The sequence below is a fragment of the Patiria miniata genome, unplaced genomic scaffold (genome assembly GCF_015706575.1).
Source record: "Patiria miniata isolate m_02_andy unplaced genomic scaffold, ASM1570657v1 HiC_scaffold_20, whole genome shotgun sequence".
NCBI lineage: Eukaryota > Metazoa > Echinodermata > Asteroidea > Valvatida > Asterinidae > Patiria > Patiria miniata.
In genome coordinates, this window is record NW_024037059.1 from 16,344,994 (window position 1) to 16,363,252 (window position 18,259).

General features: G+C 40.0%; 1 protein-coding gene across 4 annotated transcripts in view; it reads right to left on the reverse strand.

The window, feature by feature from the left end:
- The window catches only part of LOC119727589 (cytoplasmic dynein 2 heavy chain 1-like), a 43,617-nt gene that overhangs the window by 14,604 nt on the left and 10,754 nt on the right, over nucleotides 1-18,259 (reverse strand). For 2 of the 4 annotated variants that reach the window (XM_038199531.1, XM_038199528.1), the window contains exons 20-54: nucleotides 18,023-18,140; nucleotides 17,508-17,678; nucleotides 16,773-16,931; nucleotides 16,175-16,398; nucleotides 15,810-15,942; nucleotides 15,244-15,474; nucleotides 14,968-15,090; nucleotides 14,329-14,686; nucleotides 13,751-13,932; nucleotides 13,150-13,332; nucleotides 12,618-12,841; nucleotides 12,163-12,284; nucleotides 11,581-11,786; nucleotides 11,129-11,305; nucleotides 10,848-10,935; nucleotides 10,367-10,574; nucleotides 9,828-10,116; nucleotides 9,382-9,480; nucleotides 8,961-9,121; nucleotides 8,293-8,539; nucleotides 7,671-7,822; nucleotides 7,126-7,270; nucleotides 6,482-6,761; nucleotides 6,001-6,138; nucleotides 5,320-5,552; nucleotides 4,691-4,828; nucleotides 4,248-4,332; nucleotides 3,770-3,912; nucleotides 3,184-3,426; nucleotides 2,667-2,804; nucleotides 1,961-2,235; nucleotides 1,559-1,682; nucleotides 1,259-1,380; nucleotides 841-1,054; nucleotides 41-292 (exon numbers count right to left, since the gene is read on the reverse strand). In XM_038199531.1, coding sequence (XP_038055459.1) covers nucleotides 41-292; nucleotides 841-1,054; nucleotides 1,259-1,380; nucleotides 1,559-1,682; nucleotides 1,961-2,235; nucleotides 2,667-2,804; nucleotides 3,184-3,426; nucleotides 3,770-3,912; nucleotides 4,248-4,332; nucleotides 4,691-4,828; nucleotides 5,320-5,552; nucleotides 6,001-6,138; nucleotides 6,482-6,761; nucleotides 7,126-7,270; nucleotides 7,671-7,822; nucleotides 8,293-8,539; nucleotides 8,961-9,121; nucleotides 9,382-9,480; nucleotides 9,828-10,116; nucleotides 10,367-10,574; nucleotides 10,848-10,935; nucleotides 11,129-11,305; nucleotides 11,581-11,786; nucleotides 12,163-12,284; nucleotides 12,618-12,841; nucleotides 13,150-13,332; nucleotides 13,751-13,932; nucleotides 14,329-14,686; nucleotides 14,968-15,090; nucleotides 15,244-15,474; nucleotides 15,810-15,942; nucleotides 16,175-16,398; nucleotides 16,773-16,931; nucleotides 17,508-17,678; nucleotides 18,023-18,140 — 6,385 coding nt within the window. Of the gene's footprint in view, nucleotides 1-40; nucleotides 293-840; nucleotides 1,055-1,258; nucleotides 1,381-1,558; nucleotides 1,683-1,960; nucleotides 2,236-2,666; nucleotides 2,805-3,183; nucleotides 3,427-3,769; nucleotides 3,913-4,247; nucleotides 4,333-4,425; nucleotides 4,480-4,659; nucleotides 4,829-5,319; nucleotides 5,553-6,000; nucleotides 6,139-6,481; nucleotides 6,762-7,125; nucleotides 7,271-7,670; nucleotides 7,823-8,292; nucleotides 8,540-8,960; nucleotides 9,122-9,381; nucleotides 9,481-9,827; nucleotides 10,117-10,366; nucleotides 10,575-10,847; nucleotides 10,936-11,128; nucleotides 11,306-11,580; nucleotides 11,787-12,162; nucleotides 12,285-12,617; nucleotides 12,842-13,149; nucleotides 13,333-13,750; nucleotides 13,933-14,328; nucleotides 14,687-14,967; nucleotides 15,091-15,243; nucleotides 15,475-15,809; nucleotides 15,943-16,174; nucleotides 16,399-16,772; nucleotides 16,932-17,507; nucleotides 17,679-18,022; nucleotides 18,141-18,259 lie in introns of all 4 variants that reach the window. The other 2 variants (XM_038199529.1, XM_038199530.1) reach the window with 2 other exon arrangements.

Sequence of the window (18,259 nt, forward strand, 5' to 3'; positions counted from 1 at the left end):
GAAGGTAAATACACATATCCAATTCTTAAAATTGACAAACCTGTAAGATGACGACAGCATTTTCCATGGAGAGATCATCACTCGGCAACCCTTCACCCTTCCAGATCAACTGTTCACTCTCTGTGCTTAGGAAGCGTCTCATATCAAATCTCTCCATCCCAGCTTGCTCAGACCAGGAGTTGAGTTTAGTGCGACGTTCATCCTCGGGTGCTGAAGAGAGATAGGTGATGAATCCAGCAGCGATCTGAGCCTTCTTGGGTAGGGTCTCCAGGTCCGTCTTCAGCTCAGTTACCTTTGAAAACAATTATGCAAGGTTTCTTTAAGAAAGCTAAAATGATACAGCTACCTCTGCCAAGCCAGTGGTTAAGTCTGTACATCCACATTATGGAGAGAGTATAATTCAGAGGGAAAAAACGAACAATTTGAGGGATTTTTAGAGAGAACACCACACCAGAGAGAAGTCAGAAAAGTAATAGTTTACCGATTTTTCAAGACGAAAGAGCGTTATAAACAGACTCTTAATATGCCTGACAATTTTTTTGTATGGCCTGTGTACAGCTTATAGACAACACAGAACTCACATTTTTTCTCCAAAATGCAATGGGTTTAACAACGCATCAGATCAATATTAAACTAAACTAAGAGGCAAGGAGATCAGTGGGCAATTTATTGACAAGCTACAAAAGCCTCACAAGTTTTAATATGGTGAGCTATTTCAAACATCAAAACAACGAATACTTATCAACCCTCAAATAATTTTCCATGACTACATAATTCAATGTATTAGGCTAGCCATGCCAATATTAAATATTTCAACCTCATCAAACTTTTCAAACTAACCTGCGTGCTCCATCTCTGATACTCTCCATCCAGTTTACCAATCAGATTCTCAGCTGAGCTGATTGTCTCTTGTTCTTTCTCCAATTCTAGTTTCAGCTTAGTTGCTTCTTCATTCAGCTTCTGGAATTTCCTCTTGTATTCCTCAACGCGTCGGTCAACGTCTTCAAGACCCTTCTGGAGTTTTTCCATGCGGCCGATAGCTTTCTGAAGATTCCTGAGAAACAAAAAATTTTTCACAATAATAGACCTGTGTTTGCTTCTCAGGGCACATTACTTGGTGGAAAATCACTTCAATATTTTCAGGTAATTCCTCACAGTTGGCACATTAAAATGACATCTTTTCTAAAGAAATGTAGCACAATGTTTATTTATCAAAGTCCTGTAGTAATAAAGAGACTGCCTTGAACAAATGACATACTTTTTAAGCTTGTTTTGTTCTGCCTCTAGAGGGCCTATTTTCTCCAGTGCATGTGAGTACATCACGTTGGCTTTCACCCACTGAGCTAATGGGGCTGCGACTACGCTGGCTCTCTTGGCATTCTGAAACACAGAAAAACAACGAGGTAAGGAGTAAACAAGATTCTCAGATGTTAAGATACTACTTGGCCAAAAACCTTTGATGTTAGTTTTGAAAATGTTCAAATTACAAAGACGGGAGAGTTGAGCATAGAGCTGTTAGACAGAATGCTAAAATAGTGCAATATTTGCAGTGTCTTACATGAGGATCAAACGAGGCACCGTTCCTGTCCAGAAGTTCCTCAACCCCAGCCCTGATCTCCGCTGAGATCTTACGAGCATCAAAGTTAGCAATGTCCTCCTTGATACCACGCTTGGCAAGAAAGCTGCAGAGAAAATTAAAAGAAATATAAAAAATGTAAGACAATACATGGACGCCAGAAAAGATATCATGGAAACACAGTCAAGATGGATAAAAAACTGTGAACAAAAACTAAATGGTAGTCCACACATTTTGAAATTAAGAAATAAAAGATGCACCTTAATCATATCAGGTAAGAAGCCACTGTAAAATCAAATGGGATATTTTGACATCAACACTGTGAAATTAGCTTTTTCGTAAAAATAAATAAATTGAGAACAGATAGATGAGAATTCAACGAACCTCTTCATGCTAACCCAAGACGTATCAAAGATGCCCATTAGTCTCAGTACTCCCTCTAGGATATCTCTGATGACGTTAGGTGGTGCCCTCAATGCTCGTATCTCACTCAGACTCTCTGACTTGATGCTACCGACGGCAGACTTAGCGGCTTGGACTTGAGGTTCTATCTCAGCTAGCTCCACGTCGATGATGCGTTTACGTTTGTCTAGTTGCTGGTTCTCTTCGTCTGCCTTCTGTTTGAGGATCTCAATCTCACGTCTCTGCTCTCCAGCATTCTGGAAGAGACAGGAAGATATGTCAGAACTTACTACAATAATAATTATTACTTCATCTTGAGAACTGAACCACTGCTGATAAAATCACATCACAAATCACTGTTTTACAATAGGAAATAACAAATTGATGGCATTGACAATCTATTATCCATTTAAATATCACTGAGAGTAAAGTCTTTAAGGGACGGGGAGATTTATCACATCTTTTTAACATCAGAATTGGCCGACAAAACGAATACACTTTAAATACACATTGACATGGTCAAGGTTTATCTAGTACGGAAGATTACATGTAATGTAATCAAAATATGGGTACAGGCCTGAAACAGTACAACATCTGAGAACTGGCAATTTAACTCTACTCTATTCTTTTCCATCCACATTTTTAAGCTGATTCAAATGTTGGCAAGATCAAGATGAGTTGTAGTTACCTCCATACTAGTCTGGATCTTCTTGAGTGCCTCATCAGCTTCTTTCTGTTTCTCAGCCAGCGTGATGCTCTGCTCTGCTGCTTTGCTGTTCAGCTCAGCAACCAATGCCTTGGCTTCATTCAGCTTAGACACACCAGCCTAAGGATATCGAACCAGCAACATTAGACCAACATTTCAGTAATAATACCAGATAACAGTAACAACTAAAAAATGTAACAACTAAAAAATGTTGCCAGAGGTATTAGTGGTGCATACTTCATTAATATCTGATATAACCGTTCCTGATTTGATTGATGGTCAATTGTATTTCTTCTCCCAACAAAAATTGTTCAAATTAATCCAGTTATACTCCGTTGCAGGGTAGTCTATTTTCTTATTAGCAATACATAAAAGGCATTTCAAAAACGTAGTCCTGCACATGCACTTTTTTTCTGCAGTGCAGCCAACTTTTGAGGTGTTCATTTCCCAAACTAAGAACTACCAGACAGACATTACATTTTCCCAGGTCCTGACTAACCTGCAAGTGTTTTTGTCTGAGTTCGACTCCTGCCTTCTTCTTCTGATACACAGACATGTAAGTATGGAGGAATGTGACATAACGCCGTGGCGTGGAGTCTCTGGCTGATGCTGAGCGATGGATCTGAAGGAATGACTTGATGAGCTCATCGCCGCCAGAAAACCTACGATGACGTTTGCTGTCTTTGCTCTTGTCTTTCTTGTCACTGTCAGAGGGTTGACCTCTCAGAAGCATCTTGGGCAACTTGAAACACAAACCAGAATTTAAATCAATATCCCATTTGCTATGCGATATTGGGCATTGGGAATTTAAAATTCAGTATGTAAATAAAAACCTTGAAGCAACACAAACCAGATTTCAAATTTCAAAATGTGTATACCAAAGCTAAAGGAAAATGGGGAAATGGGAAACATTTGGGAAAAAAAGAAACTTTTCAAATTAATTTATTTCCTACTGGATTTGTAACTTTTCCATTTATAATTTCTATCAAAGATGTAAGGAAAAAATAAATTGAGAAAATGATGATGGCATAGCCGCTAAATGAAAAGAAATCTTGCTTTTGAGTAGGATAAAAAAAATGACTTACTTCTTTCATGCTGTCTTTGCTCCACCCTTCCATCCACTGCACGGAGCATTTCTTGTACAATGCTGGGTTGCTCTGACAGTTCATGGTGAAGGAGGAATTCTTGCAGTCCATGATCAGTATGATGTGAAGGTTGATATGGATGCCTAACAAGAAAAATATATAAATACAAGGGTCGAATACCTGGCAGGTACAATCAAGGGTAGTAGATAAGGGCACCATTGACTCTTAGAATGCGAGGTTATATGCTTCTAGATCTACTGATGACGTAATAATATCAAAACCGTGTTTGAGGCTCAACTTTTGTGAGAGAATATTTGTCCTCACTTGACACACCACTGATAGAGTATAATCTGTTTCTCATCGCAGACCATGAGAGACAACAAAATGAGGAAAGGCTGCAGGTCCTTCTGGAACAGCGTAAATTAAATCTCAAATCGGGTTACTGAGAGATATTATAATCGTGGTGAAAAAACCTCACGTGAGGCAAAGTAGCTAGCCAGAGTGCCCCTGAATCCCTCATCGGAGGCTTGATCTCTGATTGGAGCCAGCAGTGGTTCCAACTCCTTAGACTACAAGCATTCTACCCTTATGTGAGGTTACATTACATTTTTATGTCCTGAGAGGTTCCATTATAATCTGAGTGACAAGATCCTTACGTGAGGCAAAGTAGCTAGCCAGTGTGCCCCTGAATCCCTCATCGGAGGCTTGATCTCTGATTGTAACCAGCAGTGGTTCCAACTCCTAAGACTACAAACATTCTACCCTTATGTGAGGTTACATTATATTTTTATGTCCTGAGAGGTTCCATTATAATCTGAGTGACATGAGACCCTTACGCGAGGCAAAGTAGCTAGCCAGAGTGCCCCTGAAACCCTCATCGGAGGCTTGATCTCTGATTGGAGCCAGCAGTGGTTCCAACTCCTCTGGTGAGTATAAACCAGGGATTTCTCCAGCTGATAGTAGACTGTTGATGAGTTCTAGGAACTGAGGATGAGTGAAGTGATGGTCCTCAAGGAGGAGAGCCACCTGTTGGCCTTCCACACCTGCTAACTGCATCACCTGGATTGTCAAAATAGAAAGTATTAATGATCGGGTGACAACGATTAACAGAAACTACTCAACAAATTTAAAGGAACTGCTTTCAACATAGGGAAAAGACAACACATTACTTAAGAAAGAAGCAAGATTTTATTACTTTTTAATTTACTTAAGAAGAAGAAAGATTTAATAACAGGGAATAAACCCTCTATGACAGAGCCTCAGCTCTCACAATTGTTAAGTTACAAGGTGGTTAATGTTGTATGCAGAGTTTGTTGAGCTGGCATCTGTGGTTTTGAGAGGTATTTTTGTATACAACAGATTTGAATATGAGGAAGACTTCTGGATAATTATCGGTCATCTAAACAACTGACTTCATTTTCCTCACGATCAAACCTTCAAAATCAACTACAATACTGCTATTTTTCTTTGGGGTACCATATTCACGACTTGCATGACTTGATTACTTTATAACGGAAATACTGCAATTGATATCTCTCATTCCAACCTACCCCTTTAAGATCATTCTTGAACTGTTTCATGCTGTAATTCCTAGACATCTTGGGAGTGAATAGCTCCATACGATGGCAGTGAGCAACTAGGGTGACTGCCGTACGACGTCCTACCCCGCTACATCCAGCCATGAGTAGTGATCCACCAGGCTGAGATAAGATGCGATCAACATGAGCTACGTACTCCAAGACTTCACGGAAGATCTGGATGTTCATGTCACGATTCTCACGGGCTGAACACACAAGAAACAAAATATCCCACAAATGTTAATTTTTTTCTTCAGGGCAATAATGGTAAACTACAATTACGGAGAGAGATGTAAAGAGCAAAACTAAGAAGAATAGCTTTTGAAGCATGACATTACAAAGGACAAATAGAAAATGTACTAAAAAGTCAAAGACATTTAACTAGCTGGCTAACACCTGGCCAGAAAACTATAAAGACATTTGGATGACAATCCAATCACTTCCAGCTCAACTTCACATTCAGTGAATTTTTATTCGATCATCAAATCTCAGACAGACAGAAATATGAGAATGGACCCTGAAGTTGATGTGTAAATGGCCAAATCTGAATTACTTAGCTATAACACATGGGGTAAATGCAGTGGCTGAATCCATTTCCCATAGAGATGTGTAATTCTGAGGCGGCAAATTCAGAAATGAATATTTGTGACTTACCATATGTGACCTTTGCCCTCTTGATGACCTCTTTGAGGTCAGATGAGCTGAGTCTACCCAGAGATTTACCCACTGGAGGTAATGGACCTCCTGCTGCACCTGCTTCTGCTCTGGCTCCCCACGTCACATAGTATACACCTAGACAGTAACAAGTCAACTGCACATAAGCTTGCCTCCTAAAGGATTGTCTCATAAAAGCCAATAACAGGTGTCACTGAGCATTGTATTTCCCTCAAGTGCAATTTGAAGTTGAAGTTGGTTGATATTGACCTCTAAAATTCCTCTTCCGCCAGTTGTTACACTTTTCAAAGATATTCCCAAATTTAGCAAACTCCTTTCAACTTTCACGCTTACAACTTTATATGTCATTTTTTTGAAGCATTTCTGAAAACCATGTACCCAAAAAATGTTTTGGTTGAAAACAGATAACGTAAGTTGTGAGGTCATTCACACATCCCTAATACTCATACGCCTGACCTACCAGACATGTTCTGCAAGATATGACCAGCATTCCAGTCTGATTGCAGAACTCCCAGCAGAATGGAATCAAAGCGACTGCGTGCCTCCTCACTGACTAGTCTATCTCTGAACAGACGAGCTGCCTCATAAGCCCAGACCTCTATGACATGATCACTGGTGCTGTCTGAGGATGAGGAGGTGGCAGTCAGGTCATAGCGCAGGAGACCTAGGATCCACTGAGTCAAGTCACGAGGGGTGAATAGGTAGTGACTGTGCTCATCGATGGAGAATTTAGCACGCGTCTGAAAAACATACAAATCATTACAATCAGCAGATGAACTCCTGAATATAATTGGTCTAGTCTCCAAAGTGGGATGGTTGATAAATACAGTTTATAAATAAAATTGTTTTTGATCTTTGTTTCTGAGCTTTAAATATTTTTACATAAACCTTAACACTTTATAAAAATGTATCCAAGAATCCTTTAATAGCATAATGAAGGAATTGTCACGTGTAAGTATGGGAAGAACTTAACCCATTAATCCGTGTACTGACCCAAACTGCTCCAGCACTGTACAAGTGCTAATTGATTAATGTAATCTACATGGTACACTGTACATGTACATGATTTCATATAGGACACCAGATGCGAACGGCATGACCTACCTGTTCATAGACTTGTAGCATGGACCTTGCCAGCTGACTGACCCTAGACACTGATCCCCAGACTGGGTGTGATGGCAGGCGTGTATGGATGACAGCCTTCAGGTAAGCACTGTAGATGGCTTGTAACTGATCTTGATCAGCATAGCTAGGAATCAGAATCAAGAAGCAGGTGTATGCAAGGTGTATTCAGGATGCAGGCTTAAACAGTTATACGTACTGGTCTCTGAGATTGTCAGCTCAGTAATACAAGTCATACAGCCATCAACTTGACACATTGCAAACAGTCTACAGCAAACTTAGTTAAACTAAGTTTCAACATAATATTTTCTTTTTGATTATTTCCAAACTATTTCATTTACAAATTTCTCTCCCACTTTTTAAGCAATTATGCGTATTAGAATCATTCAGCACTTGGACCAATAATGAGACAAAGAAATGATATTTCTGGCAATGTTGTGAAACCTAGCTACTTCACGACCCGATAAGGATTTATTTATTAACGGGGAGGGGGGTAAATCAAGAAATGAAATCAAAATCCTTCTTACCTGATTGAGCAGATGCGGACGATTGATGTGAATCGTGAGGTGAGTTGATGTCGTCCTACAGTGTGTGCAGCATTCATACTAGCAACAATCTGAACACCATCAAGGCCTACCCATTCAAGGTTATTGTCATAGAAACCCTTGTAGGTTAAGACCTAGACAGGACAAAATAGACACATTTCAGTAAAGTTAAGAATATCTGACCGAAACAAGACAAAATAAACACATTGCTAAGATAGCAGATTCTTTGAGTCAAGAATATCATTAGAACAACAGAAGTGCTACACACTGCATTTTTATGAGTCCAAGATGGCGTATGCCATTTGAATTTGTCAAATTATCCTTCTTGTAATTACTATACTCATATATTCACATTATTTGTAAGATTAATTGCTTTTCCTTCAAAGACCAAATGACAAGTGTGTTTTGTTTCTCTCAGAAATTAATCAGTAAACCAGAGAAGTCCACTGTCAAGCCTGAGTTATTTATAGAAGGGTCCTTTTTTTGATTAAGCCTCCTCTCAAGAAAGCTGGAAGACAAATAAAAGTCAAATAATTTCTTGGAGAAGATGAACATCAAGAGTGATTGATTTGAAAGACTTCAAAGCTTCAGACAACCCACTCACCTGTTGTAAGAATGCAATCAGCTGACATGTCCCCCATTTATCCGGCTTGGGCAGGTTTAGATCCTTGAGATATAGAACCAATGTCTCACAGTCTTTGGGTCGATAGACACGGCCGGTATTGGTACTTAGTACCATACAGGTCTGCTGTAGCTTCTGTAGGATGTGAGTAGGGGAGGTCTGGGCACTGCAATGGATGGTAGCTATCTGGGTGGAACGTAGGTTGGCAAAGCAATGCCGCAGGATCATGCTGTAATTGGGAAATGACAAATACAGAAAATTCTATTTTACAAAACATTTTTGTAAAAGCAGTTACAATAACAGACCAAACCTAAGAAAAGCAATGGTAAATTGGCTAAATACAACTTTATAGCAAAATCAAGTACGAATTGAGAATAAAAACTGACAGAAAGTAACAAAAATTTAAACCTACTCTTGCAGTTATCCAACGAGAAAGGAAACTCTTCTTAGTTACAAATTGATTAAGTTTGGAGGGAAATACCCTAGTCACATTTAAAACAGGATTAAAATTGCAGATTTGATGTAAGGAATCAGTCAAGTTTCCTCAACGCTTAAGTATCCTTATATTATTCTAAGCTTGTTATTTTTGTGAGTGTACTTTTCATCAGGATGAATCTTTCAAAAAATCAAAAAATGCAAATTAACCTTACCCTTTGCCACATCCATCAGGTCCAACCAGAATAAACGGCTGTCTATGTTCAGGGTCCAGCCAAGGAGCAAAGTAATCCAGACACATCTGGACGTTAGCCGTACGGATGACAGGTAGAGAGCTAGGCTTGTTGAAGTCAGCTGCTGTAAGCTCATCATTGTCCTATTAACACAAATATACAAAGAAGCCTTGTAATCTCAAACAACTTCAAGAAATTGCCGACTGAGTGTGCAAACACTATTTGTAGGATAGAGTTCTAAGTTAGGAAGATGTAAATTTATTAAATTTGGTTTTGCCTTCACCAGCAAAATGTCATTACCACTGTATTCTCAGTCTTGTCCATGGGCTTGCAAGAACTGCCAAGGATATTTCGAAGGATCTACGAAGGATAAGGATAACAGATTATTGGGTTTGCTACTTACCTCGACTACGTAGTTCATGAGTCGTCTACTGCCAGCATCATAGTATGTATCTAGAGGTCTGCGTGGGTCTGGTGGATTCTCATGGACCCAGTGGAACACCTGCAGGAAAAAAGATTGTTTCAATGTGAAAACATCAATTATTAGCTTTTTGGATTTTACATACAGGAAATTATATTGGAAGTTATCATGAGTGAATGAGACCTCTAACTAAGATATTAATACAAGTGTAGGAGATCTAATATAAATCAAAGACGACATCAATCTTCCCTAGTTCAAAGTCTGTTTGTCTGATAATGAAATATAAGATATGAAACTTCGCAAAAGAAGAACACAGACTGAAAAATACACTTAAATTAACTGCTGTGATTAAACAATCTCATGAAATTTCAAATCTAGATTTACTACAATCATTTTATGGTCTACGATTGTACAAATGACATACACACCTCCTTGGCAAAATTCTGCCTGGTTGTTTCCTTCAAGTTGCCTCCTAGTCCTCTGATCAAGCAGACAGCAAAGTCCGCCTCATCCTGTGCCCCCCGCAGATGAGACAAGCCATTCATGACCACGCCCACCTGACTAGTATCCACTACAAAGTCACTGGTTTTGGCCAGAACCCACTCGAAGGCTTTGTAGAAGAATTTGTCAATCCAGGCGTGGAGTGCCGAGCGTCGTTCTTGGGGGAGTTTGTTCAACCAGGATTCAACGAGGTCCTTGATTTGGGTGTCTTCATCACTGTGAAAATAGGTACTTACATTAATTATTATTATTATTATTATGCTTTATTTATTTGAATTAAAAGCAGCCCACAGGCTAAAAACATTCAAATTTACAACGGGTATTTTAAAAACAACTTGATTTGAAAAAAAAAAAAATGATTTGAAAAGAGCAATGTACAAGGTAAATAATAACAAAACATAATGGCTTCATAGGGGTATACATTTGACACCTGCCCCATCTAGAATGAAGAATTATTTGTCCATACCTCATGAATATCATTCCCATACGTGAGATGGTCGCAGGGGATGCACAGCTCAAGTCATGCGTCTCAAACAGGAAGTTGACGTTAGGTCCAAATTGTATTCTCTCTCCAGACGGCATGGTAAGGAGACGGTTATCATCCAGGACAGAGTTGAGCGATTCAATCCACTCAGGATCAATGTCACCATCACAGATGATCCAAGATTGAATCTCTGAAAATGAGAAGAAAAACAATGACAATTTAAAGAAAAGTATGAAGGTTGCACTTGCAAAAGCCCTAGTATCGATTTCTTTGGAAAAAAGATGCAACACATTTCATGGTTTGAATTTTATCTAACATACATACCGAATAAATATGGCTTTTGCAGGTAGGGCTGCATTTACAGTTCCTAAACTCAATTACTCCAGAAGAAATGTCATAATGTGAGTAGCACAGGGTATTTTTGCTTATGAATATTCATTTTGAACGGCCAATCGCAACTCACCTATTGGTTCCCTGACCACCTGCCTAGCGCTGTATGTCAACACACCGTCTGACCATTCCCTGGTGTCCATGTCAATCTGACCAAGCAACTGTCACAACAAAGGAAAAGATTAATCAGTTTTTAAAATATAGAATTATAAAATACTGTAGCTGTCTGTTGCAAATAAACTTACTACTTTACAAAGAAAGTAGTTTTAAAGATAATAAACTGTGGCAGGGATGGAAGCAAGAGGAAAGAACAGAAACATAAATATAATAGCTGAATATCTGTGTGTCATTTACCTGGGTTCTAGGCATAGCTTTGGGGTTCATGGTGTACTGTTTGACCACTTGTCCTGTCTTGTTCAATCCTGATCTCAACAGCTGCCAGGTTGTAGATTTGCCTGAGCCACTGGGACCTACGATGACTACACCCATACGCTGACGTAGCTGCTCATATAACTCCAAAGCCTTCTTGATCTGCGACAATTATGGAAATTTGCGCAAAGTTTTTAGCTTCATATGTCAGTCGTGAATGACTTGAATGCTAAACCTCCTGTTAATCTGTGCAATTATCTGAACCACTGGAATTTGCGTTGGTTTTCAAAACATTAATTAATAGAAATTAAAAATGTCATAAACTTAAATAAAAAAATTCAAAGGACAAACGTGTGCAAAGTAATACCCCAAGTGTCTGTTAACTTTTCCACCTTCCCATATTGAATATAATGTCACATAGTTACTGGTCCTCTTACCTGTGTTTCCATAATGACCAGGTTAGTCTCCTTGCAGACTTCTCTCAGACTCTCAGCAAGTTTCTCATACTCAATATCCTTGAGTTCTACACCAGGGAAGACGTCCTTGACCAAGGAGTCAAATCGACTGCTGTCTGAGAAGGTTAGCTTGGACAGAGTGTTGACACGCAGAGCTTGAACCACCAACTTGCTCTCATCAATCTTACCTAGAATGTAATTATATTCACATTGTATTACATTGTATTACATTGTATCACATTGTATCACATTGTATTACATTGTATAACAATGTACTTATTCCCTGATGAATCTATTAAACCATCAATGCTTGGGCAGTGTTGGATTATGTAATAGCAGGCAGGGCCTGTATAGCAACTAATGGGTAGATTTGATTAAAAAAAAGGTTTTATTATCAGCTGCAAGGTAGAGTAATCTTAAGCAGTTCTAATTATTCAGAGGTAACTCGTGTATGCCAGATTTGTACAAACACAAATGCATTTCAATTTAAGATAAGCACCTGCGGACTTTACTTTTTGGTAGGCTATTGTCCTGCCATATGTCTCAAGATAGATGATGTCTTACCATTACTATTGCCATTTGCTTGTTGTCGTCTTGCAATCTGCAGCAGGTTGCCAGATCCTCTGAGGACAGTCTTGAGGGCTCGCAGACCCCAGTCATAATGCTGCTGTGGGGTCAGTAACTCCCTGCAAATTAACAGAGGAACCAAATAAGATATCCCTTACAATTCATCTAAACATACATTTCTGGAAAGGAGGAATTGTTTTGTCCATAAACAATTTCCTTCAATGTCTCTGTCTAATGACTGGTTCGGAAATAAACTTTAGCCGTTCAAACAGTCAAGTTGTTTACGAAACCTCAAGCAAAATTTTTAACAGAATTACATTTTTAGTTTGACAAATTTACCACCTTTCAAAAAGCTGATAACTGCACTGGGAGAGAAACAAGTCAGTAAAGCTGAGAGTGTATTAATCAGCCAGAATTTCTGAGTCATAATCCCAATAAATTGAAAGACTTACTTTGAGAGGTTGAAGATGGCCACCAGCTTACGGCCAAGACTCTTGCCTTCTTTGAAGCCTTCTGAGAAGAGAATGACCTCAGCAATCTGTTCATTATCAGGACGAGACATGGCCACGGGTCGGAAGAGCTGCTTGAGATTGTCTGGTAGCTTCTGACGACCACCGTAACCCTTACCGGCCGGGTTCAGGGTGATGAAGATGCCAGAATTAGGGTCAATGTCAATCTGGCAATGCAATAGAAGAAACAGTCAAGAGAGTATGAAATCAGTGACTTGACAAGGGTAATTGGAGGAAAAAACAAGACCAATATTCTGGAGAAAACCAAGCAATACAGTTAGCGTCTTCATCATTCCAAAAGCTAGCTTTTGAAGAATTTGAGTCTGGATCACAGAGAAAGAAGACAAATAAGTAAAATCGCAAAAAGTGACCAGTGACAATGGCGTTTGTTGGATTCAAACCAGAGACAACATCAGTAAACAACTTTGCAACAACTTGACCCACTGCATCAATCATAACTCAATCTATGTCCTACCGTTCTGTCCAGTAGTTCACAGTTGGCCTTCTTGCTCTTCAGCGCAGCCTGTATGGTTTGGATCTGCATAGACACAGCAGACAGTACCGCCTCCTCAAGACGATTGAACTCATCAAAGCAACCCCAGGCTCCACACTTGACTAGACCAATGAAGATACGACCCATGGACTTCACATCAATACCCTAGAGGGAAAAAACCAGGAACCAAAAATATCAATTTTGGAATTCAGTTTAGTAAACCAAAGCTAAGGCTGTACTTGAATCTGTTGTGTAGAGCTATTTTCTAGGTCTTTGACTAATTACAACAATGTAGGAACATGTTGACAATAGATGTGGCCATAGCTCTGGAATGTTTAGGACATGGCCCCAAGTTTGTCTCTTATGGACTCTGTGAATGACTGAACCCTCTGAGAAAAAAATGCAGATCATTGCTGTTACTGACGGACACTTGAGCAATATTTTCATCGCGTACTCGCACTCAGGTCCTCTCATATGAAAAATGATTAGGCTAGTTAGCTGACTGGGTTAATAATACAGCAGTTTGATGTTTATTTTACAAATTTATCACAATAAAACACAGATGAGATTTCTATTCTTTTACCTCATCACAGTTGAAGACCAGCACCTGTCTACCAAACAAACCACCCAGCGCCTTGACTGACTCAGTCTTGCCTGTCCCTGCTGGTCCATAGGGGTTACCTCCCATACCCATATGCATGCCTTGGGTTAGGGTCAGGTAACACTTGTCTGTTAGAGGGGTGTGCACCAACTTGGAAGCATTGCCTAGTGAGAAGACAGAACACAAGGCAAGTCAGAATTATTAGCTATGGACTATGTGCAACTTGGTCTACTTCAAAATCCCACTGATCTGAACAATTTTGTCGCTCGTTCATTCATGTTTTCACAGAATAAAACCACTTCCTAGACATTTTAAAGTTGAACAATCTATTGGCTTTGTACCATTAAACTTTATCGCTAGAAACTGCCACTTAAATTTGGGGAGTGGATAAAGAAATAACTAGAGAAAAGCTTTTGGAAAGTTAATTTGATAAAAATTACATTTTTTCCAGTGCTGCTTCCAAGAACAACTGAAGAGAGAATCCATACCAGAGAAAATATCGGACTCACTCATGGGACATTTCTTACATAACATTTGCTGGGTGATGAAGTTATAATTACCTTGATACTCAAATGTATATTGGAACTCAGCATCCACCATCCTCATGATAGCACTGCCTTTATCAGCTTGATAGAACCTGAGCTGTTTCTGCCACATCCATTCCTCAGTACTCATGATGTTATCTTTAATCAGTTGCTGAACCACGTCAATGAAGTGGATGTTATCTAAGATCAGAGCCTTGAGTTTGAGCTCCAGTACATGCATCGCCTGGTCATTCTCACTGTCTCCCTGTATATCTGCCGATGTATAGCCTTCCAGCTGGGCTTCTAGTTCTATCAGGCATTCTTGTAGACTGTTCTCCTTCATGGCTGTCTCACACTGCTCTGTGAATTGAATCTCGTTGGCTAGACACAGGATCTAGACACAAAAACAGGAAAAAGATTGCCCATTTTGAAAACTCATAAGTTTGGAAAAAAAACGTTTGACTTTTTGTTAATTAAGATCCCAGGTCTGACTAAACAAGTCTTGGTAAATACATTTCCTAAAACTCTGAACTATATTTAATTCATTAACAAGCAAAAATGCAAACAAGCAAAAATGGCAGCAAAGCAAGTGAGGTATACAGCATTTCTGTAAGTTGTAAGTTGTTATTATTCATTTCTTAACGCTAATGAGCTAAGACCACAACTGAAACGTACCTGGGAGGGGAATTTGTTAGGGTCAACACCTTGTCTTTGACCCCCTCTCTGAGCTCGCAGACATTCTGCCAGTAACTGCTGTAAAGTCTCCTTCATCTCACGAGCTAACTCACCAAGCCATATCTGAATAGAAAAGAAATAGCTGCAATAATTACATGCTTAACTGCCCGGCACTTAGTTAATTTAAACTCTGCAAGAAACACAACCTTAAAACAGTCTTTAAACCTTTTTGTGCTTAGCGCAAAATATTGTAGCTTTATCTTCCTGAAGAGTTACCTCAACATCAGGTGTAATCTGCACAGGGCTCTTGAGTGGTACCACTTCTCCTTCCAGTGACTTCATGGCTAAGATGTTCTTATTCCCTTCATCAAACTCCACGCTGTGGATGCCAGCAAACAGCTTCTTAAGATGCGTCTGAATGACCACTGGGTTGGTAGATTGGCCAAGGATCTCAAGTAGATCATCGTCACCGATGAAGTAGAAGCGAGGGAAGACGGAACGTTTCTCCTGGAAAAAAAGATAAATCAAAACAAAATTTCAGCTGAAGAATTACAATGAAATAAGTCATTCTTATTTCTGTTTTTTCAAGAGCAACCCTCATTCTGTTTTCTGCACCGAAGAATGTCATCTCATTTAATCCTCTTTACAATTTCTTTTGTTGCCTTTGACATGCAGTGACCTTTAGAAAAAAGGTACATGCCATCATAATGTTAAGTGAGCATAAGATCTATCTGCATACTCTACTTGTATTACAGGAAAGAACAAAAATCCCAAAAAGCTTTCATTCTCTAAAATTGCAAGAGAATAAAATTTCAGAATCTTTTGTAAGGATGGCTCTTTACCTCGAGGAATTCGTTGAGAGCTTTTTGGCATCTCTGCAGCTGATCTAGTAGAGTCACCAGCGTGTTTCTCAACCCTGGCCTACCAACCAAGGAAAGCACTCGATTATCACGAGCAACATCCATCGTGATGCTCCTGTTGGGTAAAGCAAAATGTACAACAGTGAGACTTTGAAATGTCCAAACAAACGAGAGAAAAAAAACACTTTCAGCTTCATTTTCTTGGAAAGATGCTTTGCCTTGCATTTGCCTCTCTGCAGCTTTGGACTTCACGAAGCTGGATTCTGGATGCTATGTCCCTGAGCAAGCCAACTCACCGCATGACACACTTGAAGAAACAAGTGTTTGGATTGACAATTCTACTTTACCTGAAATCATCATCAACCCTCTTGAAGCGCCCCTGTTCCTTAGGCAAAGCCCCTCGGCCAAAGATGGGTTCCAGATACACCCACTTCCGTTGGATCTGATTCAAGTTATGTAGGAATTCATCCAGGTCAGCCAATCTCTGCTCCCAGATGGTGGCCTTGTCTGCAAAGCCCTTGTAGTATGGAGAATCCTTGAGGGACTGCAGAAGGCTCTGGTTGTCTCCAACCTACAAGGAGGATAGACAAGTCTAGATTATGTCATCCTGGCACAAAGTAACATTTCAGATGACATACGAGTTTGCAAACTGTCCCATGTGCTTCACTTCCCAAAAGAGATTTGAAAGGACTGAGGGAAGGGAGGAAGAATAAAAGTAAGCCCATTCAGAAAAATCACCAGCTAGCTTGGTTGGGATTCAAACCCACACCCTCCTGCTTACAAGTTCAGAAGTCTTATCAACTCAAATTCCAAGCTTCCTAGGGCCACTAAACTTCATTTCATTCAAGGCACTGACAGTCTGATACCACAATCAACGTCAGAAACAGGGACTTGTTGTCTAGCAAAGTTGATCAAGTGTAGTAAACATTGTTGAAACAAACTGACCTCTGTGACTATCTCCTTCCAGTCCTTGATGAGCATGATGACCACTGACTGACTGTCACTGTACTCAGTCAGAGCAAAGACTGCCCCCACACCCCACAGGTCAAGCTCTCTCAAAGCATCACGGATGGACACCTCTCCCTTGGCTCGGTTAAACAAGTCCTGTCAGTAATCAGCACAACAATCTGTTAGACAACCCAATTTCAAAGAATCTAAATCTTATTTCTAATTCAAAGTATACCTGGTGTCCAATTGATAGAAAATAACTGACCACTGAAATAGTGCTTAAGTAACCCTTATCCGCTCCATTCACAAGTACCCCCTCACCGGCAAAGAGAGTACAGTTGGGGGTGACCGAACGATGCCATCTTGCCTGACTGCAATTTGTTTGCCGCGAAGCACGGCCACTGCGTGTACATAGTACAAATCCTCTGGTGTACGTGCGTCACACACAAGGAACGGTGCGCGTCAACCAGCGAAATGTCCCGCCCATGGGACGTCGTTGCTAGGTAAAAGGGCGCCCTCTTTCGTCGGTGCACAGAGCCCATAAACAGTTACATTGTATTTAACAAAGAGGGGTGGTTAAGACATGGAGTCCATACTTGGGCCATTCTCAAACCCGGTATCATCTCTGTGTCCGGCTCCACTTGTATTCCCATGCCTGAAACCGGAGGCAGAGACAAACCCAGGGTTTGACAAATGTCCTTGGTGATGGCTAGCATTTGTTACCTATCATACCTTAAGACCTTGACTGTTAGCGATGATCTGATCTGCCGCTCCCAGGATATCACCAAAGGTGAGTTTCTCCAGTGTCATGCCGCGTGGCATCTTGAGCATACGGAACATATCATGCCAATGCTCCTGTGAGTATACGTCACTGCTGACGTACTTCAGCATGGGTGAAACCGCCTGAATATACATGGCAAAAAACAGAGCAGCCATTACTGCTCTCTGTATTAAGCAGGTGTTCACTAAGATAGTGTCTTGGATCTTGGAAGGTGTAAAACATTCCACTAACTGAAAATAGTGCGTAATTTTAATTGTTACTACATGCTTAGAACCACCTAGAAACACCAAGTGTTCCTATTTGGGAATACTCACCTCTGTGTGCACGAAATCTAACAGCCAACAGCAGCATAGTTAAGCTGGGACAATGCTTGTTTCCATCAAGTAAAAAACTGATGAGAAATGTTCCAGGTTCAGTGATATTCCCTTAAATGGCTACATTAATGATCTGTGTAATCATTTCTTACCTTGTATTTATCCACATCTTTGGTCAGTCTGACTGTCATCATGGTGTGCTCAATGTCTTCACTTCGAAGCTTCTCAGCCCACATCGCCAAGAAATCATCAAATTGATAGGTCTTGGACCTGGAAGTTCAAATAATTTCACAGAATTAATATTATAAAGACCTAACGGTAAATGTAAATTTACAACTCCAAGTGTTGTTTTGCACCTTTGGGTTGCACAAAAAACTCTACGCCTTCAC